Consider the following 20392-nt stretch of genomic DNA (forward strand, 5'->3'; position numbering starts at 1 on the left):
TGCCTCTTCTGTAGGAGGCGCCGCCGCCAGAGAAGTGGTCACTTTGAGGCAGTCCTCACTCCCAAGCCATTTTCTTCCCTGCAGTGCATTTGCAAGATACCCCAATGGAGTGGTCGTGCACTACTTCTGTTCCAAAGAGGTAAACCCAGCTGACACTTGAGCCCAGCATCTTGGGGATCCAGCAGATGGACAGCTTGGCTCTCCCAGAGAGGTGAAGGAGCACCTGGCCTTAGGAATCCTGGCTGCCACCACCACAAGGCTCCCTATTTGGACACTACTGGCTATCTTGTGCCCTGGAACAACTCTGAATTAATTAGACTCATGGTCTGGCATTGCCGGCTTTTTAATGGGAAAAGAGATTAGTTATACCATTATCCTGTGGGCAATTCCAGAGAATTCAGTACCTGCTTGGTCAGGAGGAGGTGCCCCATCTTGCCTTTGCATATCAGTCACCTGAACAAGGAAACTTGTCACAAGTGTTTGTAACCATTAGGTTGTTCATCAAGGGCTTTTCTATTAAGATAAGTGTACAGGTTCACAAGGACCCCTCAGCATGGCTCACTGGAGAGTTCCATGAGAGAACAGTGCTCACGCTTCTGGCCACATGGACCCGATGGCTCACGTTCTGTGTAGTGTTTTACCTCCCCATGGTAGCCATGCCCTGCACCCCTCAGTAGCCGCCCTGTTAGTTTTCAGTCTCCTTTTCTTTCTCACCATTTATCACTTCCCTCACTGCCCTACCCAGGCTTTCTCTCCCACTCACTTCCCTGACTCTGGGAATAACTAATATTTGTGCAAGGTAAGATGAGAAGCAAGGGGAAGTCTCAGTTCCTAGGGTTACAGTGCTAGTTGATTGTCGGGTATGTTGTAAAGAGACCCTCTTTGGCCGTACACTCCATGCCTAGATGCCTCAGAGAGCACCATTCTCTGCCTAGGCCAGGCCCTGCATCCCTCGCCTCAGGCCGGGCCGAGTGTGACCGCAGCTCCTGCGGATGAGCCTGCCCTGTCTGGGGTATGCGTGATCCCTGACACATGTTCCCACAGAGGTCCCTGCTCCATTTTCGCTCACCAGACACTCAGGCGAGCTGGCTTAGTCTTTGTGAGTGGCGATGTTGTGCTCTGGGCCCTTTCTCTTTTTCCAGCCAGTTTCCATTCACTTGCCTTACAGCCTGCCCTGGCTCCCCAGCTTTGTTCGGCAGTGGTGTGGTTGGAGGGTTGTGCTGGGATAGCGCAGGAAGGTGGGTCCCGGCAAGACGCAGGGGATGAGCGGACCTGGAACTGACAATGGCATGCTGCCAAGTGTTCCTGAGAGGTGTTCAGGCACAGCAGAGAGGACGGGGCGGGGCAAGAACAGCAGCACACCGGTTTAAAAATAACTCACGGCCACACCTGTGGAGCAGTGTGGGGGATCCTGCCAGAGGTGCACAGGCTGGAGTTTCAGGCACTGCAGGCTGAGGACACATAGGGAGAGTGGCCCTGCCTCCTGTCCTCCCTGGGGTTTTTGCAGACTCGAAGTCTCACTGCACCAGTGTCTTCGATGGTAGTGGGGTAGGTGATGGTGCCCAACACTGACAGTTTTAGTGGCCTGTCCTTGACATGCCATGGTCCTTTGGAAACCATGGCTTCATGCTGTGTGACAGATCAACGTGCTGATGGTAAGTAGACTAGGCTCCCCCAGGCATGCCGTCCGTGGGGGCCTAAATAGACAGTGAGTGCCGTTGGCCCAATTCACAGACATGGGAGACTCTGCTTAGGCCTGTGAGGCTGGACAGGCCTTCACCAGAGTTCGGAGGAGCAGTGTGTGGTGCCACCTCCCAGCTGGCCATACCCACACAGAAGCAGTGCTGCCTGTGGCCTCGTCCGGGCCAGCTTGGACTCGGCTTCCTCCAGGAGCAGCAGGGAAGCCTGGGTTGCCTCCCTGGATAGCAGGAACTTGTCCTGCCACGTGTGCCCTGCCTTCCTGGCCAGCTGTGCTTGTTATCTTCAATGATCATGAACTGTTTGAAGCAATAGAATAAAGAACGTGTGTTTTCTTTCCTGGTATACATACATGACCCCATCTGCCAAACTCCATTCTTCCTTCCCTCAACTCTGCCCTCCGCAGAGCTATGGAGAAGGCTGGAGATGAAAGCTTTGTAGGGAAGACTGATAAAGATCTCATCACTGCTCCTCATAATAAACCTAATGAAGCCAGAAACCAAGCCTTTCTGGGTCTCTTTATTTCCCCTCCCATGGAGTTTGATGAAAATAACAATGAAAAGGTAGTAATTTAGCAAAGAACTTAGAAGAGTAAGCCAATTAGTGACCAAGAAAAAATGAATATAATACTTGCATCACAAATGTTGCCCCATGCCACGTGGTACGGCCAGTGTGGTCATGGCTGATAAGTCGTCAGCACAGATCCGGAACATGTCCATCATTACAGAATTCTACCGGACACACTGGCGCTCTGGAAGATCCAAGTGTTTTCCCCCTTCATGTGGTAGCACCTGGTGCCTCTTCCTGCAGCGCATGATGAAGGAATTGGGATGGAGGGATGCAGGGGTGTTTGGTAAGTGGAGAAGTGTTGGTTCACTTTGGCCAATTCCAGAGAGAAAATGTAGCCCTTGTTGTCTCTTTGTCACATCTGGCACTAGGGGCAATGACTTTATTGTGTAGTGGGGCCGATGACTTCCAGAAGAGGGTGGTATAGCCATCAAGACTCACATCAGTCAGAAGCTGGGGCCCCAGCCTGGTTCCACCCCCAGCTAGCTCTGTGCCCTCTCCTCTTGTGTGGATCCACGGGTCCCCTGCACACATTAACGCGATCACCAAGGGTGCTGGACTCTCATTTCTTAGAGCCCAGGCCAGGTCTTTGCTTCACAATCCAAATAAAGCAGAAACAGGCCCTTCTTTGGGGCCTGGTCACTGGCAGTCACACATTCCTTTTTGAGGGGAGTTTTTGGTCTGAACTTGCCCATTCGGTTGATTTGGGAGTTGAATCACATCTGTTTTGGATGTATTTTTCAGCCGGCGACTCTAGGCCTTGGGAAGAGGAGATGACTGAATCTCAGTTGAGGGACAGAAATTCTATCCCTCCCACAGTTCACAGCCCCAGAGATCCTCACTCTTCCTGGAGACTGTGCCTGTCTCAGCCACTCTGATGGTTGTGGTCCACAGAAGAGTGGACATCACATCCATCTGCAGCCTAAGGCCTACAGTGGCCAAAGAGAACTCTAAAGCCTATATCTCTAGTGGCTGAAGGACAGGCAGACTTCTTGTTTGGCCTGTCCTTATTTATAACCCCTGCCCATATGCCTGTCTGTACCTGGACACCATACACTGACACAGGAAGCGAGCCTGGGCCGAAGCCACAGGGAGTCACGGACTGAATTTCTCCAGGATGTGGATGGGCCCACCTCACCTTTGTCACCTTTGCATTTCTAGGCCTAGCACAGGTCTGGCACCCACCAGGCTCTTGGTGTTTGGAGAATTAATGAGGGTGGTCAGGGGAGATTAGAAATATCTTTGGTGAGTTCATGTCCTTTGTAGGGACATGGATGAAGCTGGAAACCATCATTCTGAGCAAACTATTGCAAGGACAGAAAACCAAACACCGCATGTTCTCACTCATAGGTGGGAACTGAACAATGAGAACACTTGGACACAGGAAGGGGAACATCACACACCGGGGCGTGTCGTGGGGTGGGGGCAGCGGGGAGGGATAGCATTAGGAGATATACCTAATGTAAATGACAAGTTAATGGGTGCAGCAAACCAACATGGCACATCTATACCTATGTAACAAACCTGCATGTTGTGCACATGTACCCTAGAACTTACACATAATTTTTAAAAAAACATATACACACACACACACATATGTATGTATATATATATATAAGGAAACATCTTTGAGCCCAGATGAAATGCTTCAGCTCAAGAGCCGCAGGGAAGGAGGGACTTGAAGCATGGCTAGTTTCAGGCCTTTTCCACAACTGGAGGAGACTAGTCACTGATTTGCACTTGCCAGCTGGTCTCTGGGCCAGCTGTGCCAGCATCACCTAGAGGGCTTGTTGGAAATAGCTCCGGGGTCTATTTTGCACAAACAGCCCAGTGATAACCAGAGGGCTGGGTTTGGGAACAAGAGTGCTAACCAGAGACTCCAAGAGTCTCATGGAGACAGACTGAGCTTGAGCTGCCTCCTGCCTGGGAAAATTAAGCTCCAGTCACTTCCTGGAACATGTCAAACTCCACCTCCAGCAGCCATCCAGCCTGAGTCCTCTGTGGAGCAGGCAGCTCCACCCTCCCAACTCAGTGCTACCTGTCACACCTGAGCCAGCAGTTTGTGCAGCCAGAGGAGCGCTGGCAGGGCTCCCTGCTGAGGCCCGGGCTGCCCAGCCATGCTCTGGGCACTCTGGCCAAGGTGGCTGGCAGGCAAGATGCTGCCCCTCCTGGGGGCGGTGCTGCTTCAGAAGACAGAGAAGAGGGGCCCTCTGTGGAGGCACTGGCGGGTAACGTACCTGAGATTACCTGGGAAACCTGGACTGGGGGAGTCCTGGGAGCTACAGTGCCCTGTGAAGACTGAGAGCAGCCCCAGCCCTGGGTTTTGAGTTGCGGTGGGACCTGTTTATTCTAGATGACCTGGCAGAGCTTAAATTAAACCTTGAAAATAGCTCCCTCCGATTAGGAAATGGAGGGTTAGTTCACCTGACACTTGTCTGGGGTGGGTTGGCTTTCGCGAAGGATGCGCGAGCCTGGCTGTAGAGTCTACGGCACTGGTGGGGTTGTGAGGGGAGGGTTTCCCTCCCAGCAGGCGGCATGCTGATGCTCTCTCGCCTGCGCCCAGCTGTAATCTGCTCGGTGACTCATCAGACCGGTACCGGCCGGTGACTCTTGGCTTCCGCTCACCTGCTGGCTGCCTCCTAGGCGGTCTTTGAGCCTCTGTCAGGGAGCAAGCGAGGGAGGGGTGTCGCCGTTTTTCTCTTTTAATATTTAATCGCCTCAAGCACAACATTAGCGCAGCTCTCACAGCCGCTCCCGAGCTAGGGTGGGGGCGCGAGGGTCTGAGGGGAGCCGCAGGTGTGTGGTGCACGACAGCCATCGATAGTTCAGCGAGTCCGTGCTGGATTCAGATTTGAACCCAGACCGGTTGGGTTCCAGGATCCAGACGCATCACGAAGGTGTTGAATTCCCAATGCCCGGGCCCCGCCAAGGTCTCCCTGCTCCCCCGCACAGAGACATCAGTGACCCTATGCCAGGTTGCTGCTCCGTGATGGCACGAGGGGAACAATGGGGGGAGGGACCAGGCTCACACTAGCTGAGTCCCTGGAGTTCTGTTGTTGCAGCGGGAAACCCACCCATACTATGACCTCCAGGTGAAGGTGCTGAGGGCCACAAACATCCGGGGTACAGACCTGCGTGAGTGACCCCATCTCCACCCTTCTCCCTGTCCTTTCCCTGCGGCCTCCTCAGAGCTCAGCTCAGGCCGGCAAAGACAGAGAGAGAGAGACTGTGTGTGTGTGTGTAAGAGAGTATATACATGGGTGAGTACGAGTGAGAGTGTATGTGTGTATACATGTGTGCAAGTGTGTGTATACGTGTGTGTATACGTGTGTGTATGTGTATACGTGAGTATACATATGTGTGTATGCCTGTGTGCAAGTGTGAGTGCAAGTGTGAGTACATGTGTATACATGTGTGTGAGCGTATGTGTGTAATGTAAACGTGTGCATGCAAGTGTGGGAGCACAAGTATGTGTATATATGTGTGCAAGTGTGTGCGAGTGTGTAAGTGCACGTGTGTGAGTGTGAAAGTGAGTGCGTGAGTATACGTGTGTGTTGTATATGTGTGTGCATACATGACAGTGAGTGTCCGTGTGACTGAGTGCATGTGTGTGTGAGTGCCAATGTGAGAGTACGTACACACATGGGTGCGTGAGTGCAAGAGTGTGTGTGTGAGCGTGTATGTGTGGAGTAGGTGGAGGGACTGGTGCTGACCATGGAGGTGAGGGCAGGCAGGGCTGGAGGGGACAGCTGTGCAGACTCGGCCTCCTCCCTGTGCCTGGGAGTGCCGCCCTGGGTGAGCGTGTGAGGCCCGCTGTGGCTACAAGTCAGCACGTGCTCTCAGGGAGCTTTCCATGCCAGCGCCCACACAGGGAGGGGATTTTACTGCCTGAATCATGCAGTAGCTGGAGTTAATGGTCTGTGCTGCCATGGGATCTTTCCAACTGGCTGCTGCAGGATTTCTGTTCAGGTGAACGGGAGGTGTGTGGAATCAAGATGGAGTGAAAGACATCAAAGCTCTCCCTCCACCTCCTCACCCCACCATGCCACAAGGGCGGCTTCCCCTCCTCGCCACTCTGCTCCTTCCCCTTCCGCCGTAGCCTCCCCCAGGAAACCTTTTCAGCAATGAGAGCTTGAGGCCCCGGCCCCTCCCCTGTCCTACCTGCAGTGTCCAAAGCCGACTGCTATGTGCAACTGTGGCTGCCCACGGCGTCCCCCAGCCCTGCCCAGACTAGGACAGTGGCCAACTGCAGTGACCCCGAGTGGAATGAGACTTTCCACTACCAGATCCACGGTGCTGTGAAGGTGAGGGCCAGCCAGGGGCCACGCTGCGGAAGGAAGGGTAATCTTCAGGCAGCTGCCCTCCTGTCCTACCTCAGGCTCCGACCTCCTGCCTGCCCTGTCCCCAGAATGTTCTGGAGCTCACTCTCTATGACAAGGACATCCTGGACAGTGACCAGCTCTCCCGGCTCCTGTTTGACCTGACGAGCCTCAAATGTGGCCAACCTCACAAACACACCTTCGCACTCAACCACCAGGTGAGCCCACCAGTGCTGGCGGAGAGCCCAACTGGAGGAGGGGAGGCCCAGCACAGGGCCACCGAAGAGGGGGCTCTGGTCAGCACAGGCCAAGCCTCCAAGGCAGACCTTCCTCCATCCCGCAGCCCTGATCCTATAAAGGTTTCCCTCTAATACATCTTCCTTGCATGAAACCAAAATATGAGCTCCTTGAGGGCTGTGTGTTGCCTCAGTCACAGCTGGATTCTCAATGTCTAGAACAGCCCCTGACACATATTTTGGAATAAATGAGGCTCTCCATGGAGATATCACTGCCCCTCCTATGTCCATGACAAGCCACAATGCCAGTCTCCCCTTCTAGTTCCTGGAGCCGAGCAGGGCTGGCAGGCAGGAACAGCTCTGGAGGCTTTTGGAGCCTTGAAAAAACTGGTGCTCCCTCCCTCTCCATGTAGGATTCACAAGAGCTGCAGGTGGAATTTGCTCTAGAGAAGAGGTAAGTTCTGGCAGAGCCAACACCCTCGGAGACTCAGAGATTTGAGTCACGGCAGCTCCTAGGTGCCTGCCAGTCACCATGTCTTGCACTGGCCTTGCAGGCCTGGCCTGGAGGCGATGGCCTGGTCTTGATACCCATCTGCATGTTGGACGGCAGGCTCGCCCCACCCCAAACCCTGCTGTGCTCCCCAGGCTCTGCCCGCTGCTTCACTCACATTATGATTGTAGAGGCATCATGATGGGGCCAGATGCATTCCCCATGTATTCCTTATCCTTTGCAGCCAGGTGCCTGAAATCATCTGAAATCATCACCAACAGGGTTCTGGTGGTGAGTGGGGAAGGCGAGCTTGGTGGCGTTCTGGGCGGGGGCCAGTGAGGAGCCTGTGATGGGGCCCATCAGGCCCACTTGTCTCTGAAGGACACCCAATCCCTCCTCAGAGGGGAGGCATGCTAGGGAGGCACCTCCACAGGGGAAGGACAAGAAGCTGCCAGGCACTTGGTGGACAGCCCAGGACCCCAGCCTCCTACTCCCACACAGCATGTTACTTACTTAGGCCTCTGGCTGCTAAGATCTCTGGAGCAGCCACTCTCATGGCCCCTCAACTCCTCCCCCTTTCTCACCAGTGCCCACTTCCTCTGAGTCTGGGGAGAGGGGCTGGGTATAACCTGGGGCTGCTGCAAAAGACTCCTACCCATGAGGCCCAGGTCCTGGGAGGGCTGTTTCCTAGACCCTGCTCCAGGAACTCCTCCCTCCCTCCATCCTGGCTGGGGCCCTGGGCTGTCTGGCTCCCACAGGCCTCTGCTTTCCTCAGGCTCACCCCTGTCTGAGAATCCAGGGCACACTCCGGGGAGATGGGACAGCCCCACGGGAAGAGTACGGTGAGTCTGCTCAGCGGCCTTGGTTCTTCTGCCTTCTCTGCTGGGGTTGGGACTGCTGATGTCAGGAGGTGGGCCTGGGTCAGGAAGCTCTTACAGTTTCCATTGCTCAAAGCCGACTAACTCACATGGGATGGAAGCCCCGGGAGGCAGTGAACGACCTGTCCCTGGAAGTATTCGAGCAAAGAGGTTGTATCCGCCCAACTATTGCTCTACAACAAACACCCACATGATCTCAGTGGCATACAAGCAGCGTTTATTCGGCTCACATACCCAGTGGTCAGCCGGGCTGGGCTGCGCTTGGCGGGGGGTGGCCCAGCCCTGTGCCATGTGTCTCTCCTCTGCCTCCTGTGACAAGCCCATTAGCCTGGGCGTGTTCTCAAGGCATCAGCAGAGGCCCAAGAGAGCAAGCCCAACTGAACAAAGGCTTGTTAAGCCTGGTCACATCCTGGCTGCTACCTAACATCTTATTGGCCCAAACAGGGTTGAACTCAAAGCTGGAGGGTAGGGAATATAGTTGACCTCTTTAGTAGGGGGAGCTGAAATCACACGGCAGTCAGAACACAGGGGAAATGAAGAACGGGGGCTGTCAAACCCAGTACCACAGAGGGCAGCCACCCACCAGGGGAGTCCAGATGTGGGACAGCAGTGGTGGCTGTGTGACAGCGAAGGCCCCTTCCAGTGCTGACAGCCTGAGCCTGCAGGATGAGTCCTGCCCGGGAAACTCTGAGCGCTCATTCTGAGGCAGGCCCTGGGCTAAGCATTTTAATGTGTCTTATAATCCTCCTAACAACCTTGTAAAGCAGGCACAATTAGAATATCCTCTAATTCATGAGGCTGAGGCCCAAAGAAGACATTTGCTCACGGGCACACAGCCAGTAAGTAGTAGAGCCAGGGTCAAACCCAGGTCAGTGACACTCCGGTTCTCTCAACCACGGATTATATGGCTTCTTCTTATGAATAGCACGTCTCCATCTCAGTCCATAGGCCTTGGCATGAATAAAATATCACTTTCCTTATATTCTTGAATTCCCTTCTCACACTTGGTCATGTTGAGTCTCTGCGCCTCATCTAGTGCAAGGAGGGGCTGCAGGGCAGGGACTCCTCTGATCCCTCAGTGTCTGCTATCCTCGCATACTTTATGTCTCTAGTTCTTCCATGTTGTGTTAGGGGCTGGGACTCCTGGGAGGCTGTCTGTGGCCCCCTCTGCCTGGATGTCATGTGCAGTCATTTCTCTCTGGGGTCTGGCCTCCTCCCCAGAAAGCTGCTGGGAAGCTGGGCAGGGAGCTCTGAAGCCTACAAGCCTGCCCCCCTCACTCCTCCCAGCCTGGGCCTCACCTTCCAGTCTGGGCTTGCCCTCTGCCGCTTCTCCAGGACGTGCATCTCTCTGTATCCACGCATCCCATTCTTCCTCCTCCCACCTCTACAAACCTTCCTCTCCCAGCGTTCTACACTTGGAAACAAAGGCCAGAACAACTCTCTCGGGCCACAAACCTCCAACACAATGAGCAAAGAGCCTGAAGTGGGGCAAGGGGGAAACCACCGCCTGAAAACTGCTCGTTCTTTTTTTTTGAGACGGAATCTCGCTCTGTCACCCAGGCTGGAGTGCAGTGACGCAATCTCAGCTCACTGCAAGCTCCGCCTCCCAGGTTCACGCCATTCTCCTGCCTCAGCCTCCTGAGAAGCTAGGACTACAGGTGCCCGCCACCTCGCCCGGCTAATTTTTTGTATTTTTAGTAGAGACGGGATTTCACCATATTCACCAGGATGGTCTCGATCTCTTGACCTCATGATCCGCCTGCCTCGGCCTCCCAAAGTGCTGGGATTACAGGAGTGAGCCACCTCGCCCGGCCTGCTCATTCTTACAATAAACATAGAATCAGCTCAAATCATCAGCCCCACAGGCTCTGGGCAGGGCCCCTCTCCCTCCCCATTCCCTGCCTTCCCCTCCAGGCATTTGTGTGCTTCCCACCCTTCCCTGAGTTCCAGTTCTGACCAGGGCAGGCTAGAGGACCTGAGTCCTTCCGGAGGCTTTCTCTATGAGCAGTGTTCGAGAAAGAGCAGGGCGATAGGAGTTGGCATTTCCTAGGGGAAGAGAAGGGAGGAGTTGCTGTTGGGGTGCTGCTGGCATAAGCTGCACAGACACAGACCCACCCCCTCACCTGCACACCCACCTGGGCGTTCTGCTCTCAGGCTCTCGGCAGCTCCTGCTGACAGTGCCTGGGGCCTACGAGAAGCCACAGCTCTTGCCCCTGCAGCCTCCCACAGAGCCAGGCCTCCAACCCACCTTTATCTTCCACGTGAACCCAGTGCTGAGCTCCAGGCTACACGTGGAGCTGATGGAGCAGCTCTCAGCTGTGCAGGTGAGTGTGCCGCCAGGACGGTCCGTAGATCCAACTCAGCCCAGACTGGCATTCCAGGGCCACGTTGGGAGAGCCTTTTCTTCCCCGCTGGAGAGCTTCTTGGGTGTTTTCTTCTCCTCAGAGCGACCCCAGCGCGGAGCTGGAGGCTCAGACCAGCAAGCTGGGCCAGGGGGGCGTCCTGCTCTCCTCTCTGCCCCTAGGCCAGGAGGAACAGTGTTCTGTGGCCCTGGGGGAGGTAAGGCTCTGTCTGGGTGCCCGAGGGACCCCTGCCTGCTCTCTATGACCACCAAGAGAGGTCTGGAGGAGGGACCCAAGAGGGTGGCTGGATCAGGTCAGCCCAGAGCTCAGTGAGGATGTCCGCGTCGGGCCAGTGATGGCCACAGGGGCTGCAGGTGGGGGAGCCACGTCCCTGGGAGAATCCTGCTCAGAGAGCTCAGGGTTGGGGCTGCTGTGTCTTTCAGGGCCAGGAGGTGGCTCTGAGTGTGAAGGTGGAAATGAGGTGAGTGGGACTCCAGGCAGAAGGCCTCTTGGGGCTGGGCTAGAAGTGTGGGGACACACCCCAACGTGCTCCACTCTCTTGCCCAAGAAGCTCAGGCTGTGGGGTGGGGGTGACACCTTTCCCTCCCCGGTTCTGGTGCTGGTGGGCGGATCCCTTGGACTGCTCCTGTGAAAGACCCGGGCTGGGCCCAGGGCTCTCCTCCACCGGACAGTCACCCAGAATCCCCCCCGCCCCCGCCCCACGTGAGGCAGCTCCGGGGACCTAGACCTACGCCTTGGCTTTGACCTCTGCGACGGGGAGCAGGAGTTTCTGGACAGGAGGAAGCAGGTCGTGGCCAAGGCCCTGCAGCAGGTGCTGGGATTGAGTGAGGCTCCGGACAGTGGCCAGGTACGGAATGGAGGAGGAGCTGGACCCCAGAGCTGCTAGGACCAAATCAAGGCTCTTTCCTTGAGAGGACCAGCATGGCTAAGAGAGGCCAGAGGAGGTTGGCCTGTTCGCCTGAGCTGATGGACACCATCGGCAGAGCCAGGACCCCGTATGGGACGAGGGCCGAACAGCCCTGGCCAAGGCTGGATGTCTTGGTCTGCATGGACTGCCGTAACAAAACCCCACAGACCAGGTGGCTTAAATGACAGAAATGACTTCTCTCCGTTCTGGAGGCTGGAAGTCCAAGACGAAGGTGCCATCATCAGGGCTGGTTTCTGCTCGGGCCCCTCTCCTCTTCCTAGTGGAGCTGTCTCACCGTGTCCTCACGTGGCCCTTCCTCTGTGCGTGTGTGCAGAGTGTACGCCTTGGGGTCTCCTCCTCCTCTTCTAAGGACCCCAGTCCTGTCAGTTGAAGGCCCTTACCCACTTCACCTTTATCACCTCCTTGTAGGCCCTATTTCCAAATACTGTCACGTTGGGGGTTAGGGCTCCAACACAGGAATTTGGAGGGGGACAGTTGAGTCCGTAACATCATCAAAGGGATGTGCAGCTTGGGGGTCCCTGGGATCCTCTGGGTTTAGAGACAGCCAGCCTGTGGCTGGGAGGCAGAAGGAAAGGAGTGCTGAGAGAGGGACTTACAGGGGGTCAGGAACAGGCTGCTGGCTTCCTCCTGGCTGCCTGAGTCCTCAAGAGACGCTGTCACTGTGGCCCAGCGCTCGTTCATTCGGGCAATATGTGTGCCCGCTCTGTGCTAGGTGTCTGCTCTGTCTCATCCAGCACTCTGAAGCAACAGCGCCTTCCGTGAGCAGTGGCCAGGGAACATTTTTTTCAAGACAAGAGAAGAAAAGAGAACAGGGAAAAGAGCCAAAAATCCAGAGTGGAATAAGCCAAGTCTTAGTGGGAAAGCTAAGCAGCCGAAAGCATCGACTCTGACCGCTAAGGCACCTCCGACCCTGAGGAAACCTTAAAACCTCGGGGCCCCTTTGGTGTCTGGGGGCAGGTCTAGGCTGCTTGCTGGCCTTTGTCACTTTCGCTCAGTGGTGCTCAACGGGGCACAATTTAGTTCCTCCCCACTGCACCCCTGGGGACATCTGTCCATGTGTAGAGATGGATTTCATTGTTGCTGCTGGGGAAAGGGGAGGTGGAGGGAGGCTACTGGCTTCTACCGGGTAGAGGCGGCCAGAAATGCTGCTAAACGTCCTACAACACACAGGACAGTCCCCACCAGCAAAGAGCTACCTGGTCAGGAATATCAAGAGTGCCACAGTTGAGAGGAACCTGCCGTAGCTGATTTTGGGGAATCAGATGTACCTTCCAGGTCTATATCTTGCAGGTCGAATGGTGAAGGGCTATCTCTGGAGCCATATAGCTTAGGTGTGAGAGCTCATCACTTAATAACTGTATGATCGTGGGCACATTATTTAACCATCCCGTGCCTCAGTTTCCTCATCTGGAAAATCGGGTTCTCACTGGGTTGCTGTGAGGATTCAATGAGATAATACGTGTAAGGTTCTTAGAATAATGTCCGACATGTATAGGCATTACATGTAATATGTAAATGACGGTAGTAGTCGGAGTCGTTTTCCTTGTTACTATTGTACCCAGGTTCCTGTAGTGGCTGTGTTGGGTTCCGGGGGTGGAACCCGAGCCATGTCTTCTCTGTACGGCAGCCTGGCAGGGTTGCAGGAGCTCGGCCTGCTAGACACTGTGACCTACCTGAGTGGGGTCTCTGGGTCCACCTGGTAAGTGAGGTGGGGGCAGGGCGCAGGGTAGAGGAGACCCCACAGAGGGTGGGGTTGGGACCTGGTGATCTGCAGGAGTCCCTGAGGGGCTGGGATCCTGCCTCCAAGGGGATTAGGAGGGGCAGGAAGAGACTGAGTCCCAAGCGCCCCTTTGAGTGGGGTTGCTTGCAGGGCAGCATGGGCAAGTAACGGGGGTGGAGGGCCACTCACAGACTCTGCACCCCTCTCTCCCATGGCTGTGCTCTCCTGCCCCTGACTCAGGCACAACCCCCATCCGCAGGTGCATCTCCACACTCTACAGGGACCCAGCCTGGTCCCAGGTGGCCTTGCAGGGCCCCATTGAGCGTGCCCAGGTTCGCGTCTGCAGCAGTAAGATGGGAGCTTTGTCCACGGAGCGGCTACAGTACTACATTCAGGAACTGGGGGTCCGGGAGCGCAGTGGCCACAGCATGTCCCTCGTCGACCTCTGGGGCCTCCTTGTGGAGTATTTCCTGTACCAGGAGGTGAGAGAAGAGCCAGAAGGAAATACACAGGCTCCTCTCCACTCTTTCCACCCGCCCTTGCTTCTGCCTCATCCTTCAGGCTCAGATCTGATTTACAAAGCTGTTTCTGACGTCTCAGCTCCCCTGGGGCCAGGAGTAAGACTCCAGGGTGGGCTGGCACCACTTTGCCTCCCTAGCTCCTAACCCCTGGGGAGCAGGAGGCTGGTCCACAGCGCTCAGCTCTGGCTGCATATTAGAATCACCGGGACAGCTTTGCAAACACACCCATGGCTGGGCCCCCCTTCCAGAGATACTGATTTTAGTTGGTCTCAGGATTTTTTGAAAGAGATTTCAGTCCACACCTGGATGTGAGGCCCAGCACCACACCCACTCCTCGGCCAATTCGGCCGTAACTCACTCCACCTGGCTGCTCCTGGCACTTCAGACCCAGCTGCAGTTCCAGGCGATAAGACGCGGAACTGCTTCCCACCACCCCGTGTGTGGCGATCAGGTGTGGATGGATATCACAAGTGATTTCTCATTTCTCAGTAAATAATCTACATTTCTTAGTAATTTATTTTTTAAAGAAATTGGACTGGCTTTTCAAGCATTCCTTTAGCAACATCACCCTGACTTCCTGGTGTTCTGATACACTATTTTGAGTAGTAAAGAAGGAGGGAGGGTGTTCCCATAGTCCCTGGAATTATACAGACCCACAGTGGGCTCCCCTTGGCTGCGGCCTGAAACCTGTCCCTCAGAGAGCTGTCCTTAGAGCGCTGGCCTTGGCGAACCAAAGCCTCTCTTGTGGGCATGCCACACCCTGCAGGGTGCCGGCCCCAGGCCACAGGGATCGGAATGGAACTCCTGAAAGGCCAAGCTGCCTCCCTTCTTTCCTGCCCAGGAGAACCCTGCCAAGCTGTCCGACCAACAGGAGGCGGTCCGCCAGGGTCAGAACCCTTACCCCATTTACACCAGCGTCAACGTCCGCACCAACATGAGTGGGGAAGATTTTGCAGGTGCCTGGGTGTGGTGACGAAGGAAGGAGGTAGAGGAGGTGGGGAGGAGGGGGTGAGAGAACGGGGTGATCAGGGTGCCCAGAGGAGGTGGTTGCACACAGGCACCTTGGAGCACAGCGGGGCTGCTGCTTCCTGTCGTTGGCAAGGCTAAGATTCCTGCTTGGGCACAAGCACTGTGGTGGGAAGCCCCTGGTGACTTTCCCTTTACTCGGGCCCCTAGAGTGGTGCGAGTTCACGCCCTACGAGGTCGGCTTCCCCAAGTACGGGGCTTATGTTCCCACCGAGCTCTTTGGCTCAGAGCTTTTCATGGGACGATTGCTGCAGCTCCAGCCCGAGCCCCGGATCTGCTACCTGCAAGGTGAGTCGAGGCTGGAGGGCTGGGGACAGGCAGGTGCCGGGGCCAGGCCCTGACTGACATGGGGTGGGGCCCTGCCTGTCTCCTTAGGTGTGTGGGGCAGCGCCTTTGCCACCAGCCTGGATGAGATCTTCCTAAAGACTGCGGGCTCAGGCCTCAGCTTCCTGGAGTGGTACAGAGGCAGTGTGAATATCACAGGTGAGGGTAGTGACCCCGAGCCCCTCCCACACCACATTCCAGCAACGGGGCCCTGGTAGAGACACAAAGAATGAGGGACGGGACAGAGAAGGACTTGGCTGTCCCACTGGATTCGGGGAAGTCCTGAGGAAATGACCTCTAGTTTAGGGTCTCTAGATGTCCAGAGGTGTGATCAAGCCACACCTTTGAGTTCTCTGTTCTGGGATCCGATTAGGTCCACTCAGTGCAGGACTACTGGGTATCGGGTTGATACTCTGTCCACCCCTCTTGAGTGGCTCCTCTTCGGTCTGGTCCTTAAATGGCTCATGGGAGCCCCATGGTGCAGAGCACCTTTCCCACCTTTCTCCCCTGGATCACTTTTCCCCCGTTCTTCAGTTCAGCACAGATGTCATTTTGTCAGACATCCCTTTTGCACTCCATCCCTCCACAATGCCTGAGAATCTTTTTTTTTTTTTTTTTTTTTGAGACGGAGTCTCGCTCTGTCGCCCAGGCTGGAGTGTGGTGGCGTGAATCTCGGCTCACTGCAAGCTCCGCCTCCCAGGTTCATGCCATTCTCCTGCCTCAGCCTCCGAGTAGCCGGGACTACAGGCGCCTGCCACCACACCCGGCTAATTTTGTTTTTTGTGTTTTAGTAGAGACGGGGTTTCACCGTGTTAGCCAGGATGGTCTCGATCTCCTGACCTCGTGATCCGCCCGTCTCGGCCTCCCAAAGTGCTGGGATTACAGGCATGAGCCACCGCTCCTGGCCTGCCTGAGAATCTTACCACCATGGTCCTCTAGGACCATGTGCACATCCTTGTCATCCTTACCCCGGGGCTTTGTCATCATCTATTCTCTCTTTATGTGACTTTCCCCACAAGTAGGCCGTGCACTTGGGAGGGCCAGCGCAGGCCCCGTTCACCTTCACAGCCCTCGTGCCTAGCGCAGTGCCGGGCATAGTAACTGCTCAGTCACTGTTTAATGGACGAAGTTCTGATTGGTAGCTGTAGACTCAAACTTTATTTTTGAAAGGGTGGAAGATAAATTATTATTTAGTAAATATAATGTTACAGGCAGTTTACAAAACATAGAAGATACAAAAGAAAAAGTCATTTCAAAGTGGTTCGATGAAGCATCGGTCAGAGGCCTGGGAGGTGGGGTCGGGGAGGAGGAGGGATGTGGGGAGGGCTCAGTGTTGAGGAAGGGCACCCCTGAACTATAAGGACCACTGGGCAAAGGAGGATGCCACTTCTCTCTCTAGTTCACTGTCCCACCCCGTCTAGATAACTGCCAGAAGCCTCAGCCGCACAACCCATCGAGGCTGCGAACAAGGCTCCTTACCCCGCAGGGGCCCTTCTCCCAGGCTGTGCTGGACGTATTCACCTCCCGCCTCACTTCTGCCCAAAGCTTTAACTTCACCCAGGGTCTCTGCTTGCACAAGGACTATGTGGCTGGCAGAGAGTTCGTGGCCTGGAAAGGTGAGTGCTGCCCTGGGTGGGAGACAGGGGGCTTCCCTTCCTGCCTGCGTCTCTGGTTCACTGGGGCCAGTGCTGGCTTTGGGCTGGGGATTGAGGTGTGGTCTCCTGCTGCCTATGGGCTGATGTGGAGCAACTCTAAGTACTGCTGGAATTTGGAAGGCGGGGCCGAGGGCTTGGGGTGGGAGACTCCCTGGCTGTCAGAACTCTACAGAGAGAAGGCAAGTGTGAATGCAGATACAGAAGGGGTTGCTAGCAAGAGCAACTGCATTCGTCCCCGTGCATACACATGGGTTCCTTGCAGACAGACACCCAGACGCCTTCCCCAACCAGCTCACCCCAATGCAGGACTGCCTGTACCTGGTGGACGGAGGCTTTGCCATCAACTCTCCATTCCCACTGGCTCTGCGGCCTCAGAGAGCAGTGGACCTCATTCTGTCCTTTGACTATTCCTTGGAAGCTCCTTTTGAGGTGAGCTGGAGGCAGGGATGTGGGGAGCACCTTCAGTGAGTGGACAGAGAGGGTGAGGGAGGAGAGGAGGGGAGAGAAGGCTCTGGTGAGGGAGACTGGCTGGGTGTGTGGGGGTTGCCCTTTGTGGACGGCCTGGGTTCTACTCTGTGTGTGAGGGGCTGCCTTTTGAACGCTGTTGGCAGCACAGGTCTCCCAGTTGCAGAATTGCTGAGATGGTGGTGGGCATGGGAAAAGGAGGCCAAAGCGGGTCCCCAGGAATCTTCTAACCTCATCCATAGGAGACTCCCCAGTTCTAGACTCTGCCCATTCATGACAGAGTTCCCCACTCCAGCTTGGACCCGAGTCTGTGGCCCCATTGTTACCACGGTAACAACAGAGCCGTAAGGGTCCCCTCTGATGCTGAAGCCCTGCAGCAAGTCCCTCCAACTCTGCTGGGTGGTGGACGGAGGCCCCCGTTCCCATGTGGGTGCTGGTGGTGCTGCTCGAGCAGCCCTTCCTTCTTTGGTCTCCTCCTTGTCTTGGGTCCAGTGAGAGCCTGGGATTGATTGGGGATTGACAAAGCCTCTTCTGACATGAACCTTCTGTGATTGTCGCGTGTCAACCTTGTGAAACTGACATCGGCCTCTGATAGGGAGCAGATGGGGTGAGAGAAGGGAAGACCACGGTGCTTCTGGGGAGGAATGCTGTTGAGGCAGTGGATGATTGATTGTTGATCATTACTGATTATTGTTAATCTTCACAACCCCACTAGATAGGGGAGCTTTTTTTTTTTTTTTTTTTTGAGACGAAGTCTTGCACTGTCACCAGGCTGGAGTGCAGTGGTGTGATCTTGGCTCACTGCAACCTCTGCCTCCTAGGTTCAAATGATTCTCCTGCCTCAGCCTCCCGAATAGCTGGGACTATGGGCACACACCACCATGCCCAGCTAATTTTTGTATTTTTAGCGAGACAGGATTTCACCATGTTGGCCAGGGTGGTCTTGATCTCTTGACCCCATGATCCGCCAGCCTCGGCCTCCCAAAGTGCTGGGATTACAGACATGAGCCACCATGCCCAGCCTGGAGTGTAAAAATTTTTTATTTTACACATGAGAAACCAGCTCAGAAAGGAGCTGTCACCTGCCTGAAGTCACTCAGCTAGTCAGAAACAGAGCTGGCATTGAAGTCTGGGTGTGTGTGAGTCCAGGGCAGTGGGGAGTGGCCAGGGTGGAGGAGAGGCAGAGTCAGAGGTTTGCTCCTGCTAAGGTCTTGAAGATGACAGAGAAGTACTGCCTGGACCGAGGAATCCCCTTCCCTAGCATCGAGGTGGGCCCTGAAGACATGGAGGAGGCTCGTGAGTGCTATCTGTTTGCCAAGACTGAGGACCCCCGCTCCCCCATCGTGCTGCACTTCCCCCTTGTCAACCACACCTTCGGCACACACCTGGCCCCAGGTAAGGGAAGCTCCAGGCCTGGGACTGACCCACAGAGCCCTGGGATGGTGACGGGATGCTGTTCTGAGGGTGGGTTCCCTGGAGAATGTTGCTAAGTGCGCCTCCTGGTAGGCCTGAGCTGGCCCCTGCGGCCCTCTGCTCCCTGGGTCTCAGCGTTCACATGGGGCCAGCCCCTCCTGGTGGCTTTGAGAGCTGAGATGTGGCCCAAGCAGGGCCTGAATGGAGCCATCCAGGTGTCCTGCACAAGGAAGACTTCTGGGCTGTACCAACCAGTTCCACAGAGGGCTCCAGCCTGGCTTCCCTGCTTCCCCCACCCACAGGTGTGGAGCGACACACAGCTGAGGAGAAGGCCTTTGGGGACTTTGTCATCAACAGGCCAGACACCCCCTATGGCATGATGAACTTCACCTACGAGCCCCAGGACTTTGATCGGCTGGTGGCCCTGAGTCGATACAATGTTCTGAACAACGTGGAGACCTTGAAGCATGCCCTCCAGCTGGCTCTGGACCGGCACCAGGCTCGGGAGAGGACTGGGGGCTGACCAAGGCAGGAGGCGGAGGACTGTGATAGAGAGGAGACACCCTGCTCGTGGCCAGGGCTCGTCGAGGGAGGAGCGATGGGGACGCTGTGCGAGGTCTACTTCCCTTCTCTCCAGGACCTGCCTCGAGGTGCCCCAGGCCCCGGAAAGCTCTTGCAGAATTGCAGCTTGGACTTGGGGCAGGGCTCTCCTTGCGTGTTTTTTGGAGAAGATGGGCAGTAGATCTCTCCAGGGGCTCTTGGGGATGTAGGGCAGAAGAGAGCAGCACTCATCTCACAGTGGGGTGTGGAGAGAATCAGATGAGCCACAGGGCCCACCCCAGACACAGAAGCACCTCAGAGGGCCCAGGTTCTCAGCCCAGGGGCTGAGGGCATCGAGAAGCCAGCTGTCCTCCTTACACTGAGACGGAAAGCAGAGATGCATCTACCCACACTTCCTGCAGAGCGGCCCAAGCCCCAAGCCCCAACCCCACCTTGAGCTCCTGGATGCACTGCTATCAAGAACAACGAGGGGCCAAGTGGGGGTGGCCAGCCTGTGTCGCTGACTCCATCATCCTAACCCTCCGTCTGCCTTCTCACCTCCTCGTGCCTCCTCCCAGATTACCCTTCTCTTCCCAGAGCCCTAAAGCCTGTGGGGTGATGGCCCATTCCGGCTGCTCCAGGTGGGAGATGTGCACATGTCTCCCTGCCAATTACCCAGGCTTCACTCTTCGAGCCTGGGCCACAGTCTCTGGTCATGTGTGTAGTGGCCACGTCATGCAGATATACTCTCACCATTCCTAGTTGCTCAATGGGTGTGTCTAGAAGGGGCATCTGTTCATCAAGGGGAGAGGATGTGCACCTTTATGCGGGGCGGGGGTGTGGTGCAAGTTCCTGGGGTGGGTTGGTGGCAAGGCATGGGCAGTGCAGAGGGAGCCTCGCCTGGGCTCTTGCCTCTTTCCCAGATGCATCCAATGGGTCTTGGCAAGTTTTGTTTCTCACTCTCCCTCTTCTCCATTTCCCGTGACCCACCAGGGACTCTCCAAATATTTAGAACCTCTCTAGTGCGGGCAGCCCTCAGATTGGTGAAGAGGAGATCCATTCTGGCCGCGGCCTCTGCAGCGTATGCCCCTGGTGCTGAGCCGCCCAGGACCCTGCAGCAGCGCTTGAGCCTTTGTTCCTTCTGCTCCCTGTGCCAGGGGCTCCCACTTGGCTGTGCCCCCGCTCCTGGCTCTCTCACACAGACACGCTGTCAGGGACACCTGTGCTGGGAAGCCTCACCTGTCCTGAG

The 20392-nt window shown here is 55.8% G+C and overlaps 2 protein-coding genes across 5 annotated transcripts in view; both read left to right on the forward strand.

Annotated features, from left to right (window-relative positions):
* Positions 1-2201, forward strand: part of VPS39 (VPS39 subunit of HOPS complex) — a 48544-nt gene extending 46343 nt beyond the window's left edge. For all 4 annotated transcript variants that reach the window (XM_033190444.1, XM_033190446.1, XM_033190445.1 and 1 more), the window contains one exon: positions 85-2201. In XM_033190444.1, the coding sequence (XP_033046335.1) occupies positions 85-160 (76 nt within the window). In that variant the 3' untranslated portion in view covers positions 161-2201. The remainder of the gene's footprint in view (positions 1-84) is intronic.
* Positions 2202-4295: 2094 nt separating this feature from the next.
* Positions 4296-19910, forward strand: PLA2G4F (phospholipase A2 group IVF). The gene is made up of 20 exons (XM_033190448.1): positions 4296-4493; positions 5328-5400; positions 6433-6569; positions 6674-6802; positions 7234-7274; positions 7559-7601; positions 8086-8152; positions 10343-10512; positions 10634-10747; positions 10974-11011; positions 11263-11398; positions 13042-13178; positions 13459-13681; positions 14562-14676; positions 14897-15034; positions 15122-15229; positions 16492-16686; positions 16988-17154; positions 18399-18585; positions 18906-19910. The coding sequence occupies exons 1-20, from the start codon at positions 4383-4385 to the stop codon at positions 19124-19126; spliced, it is 2550 nt and encodes an 849-aa protein (XP_033046339.1). The 5' UTR covers positions 4296-4382; the 3' UTR covers positions 19127-19910.
* The last annotated feature ends 482 nt before the right edge of the window (positions 19911-20392 follow it).

The sequence above is a fragment of the Trachypithecus francoisi genome, unplaced genomic scaffold (assembly GCF_009764315.1).
Source record: "Trachypithecus francoisi isolate TF-2019V2 unplaced genomic scaffold, Tfra_2.0 Lachesis_group3, whole genome shotgun sequence".
NCBI classification, from domain to species: Eukaryota; Metazoa; Chordata; class Mammalia; order Primates; family Cercopithecidae; genus Trachypithecus; species Trachypithecus francoisi.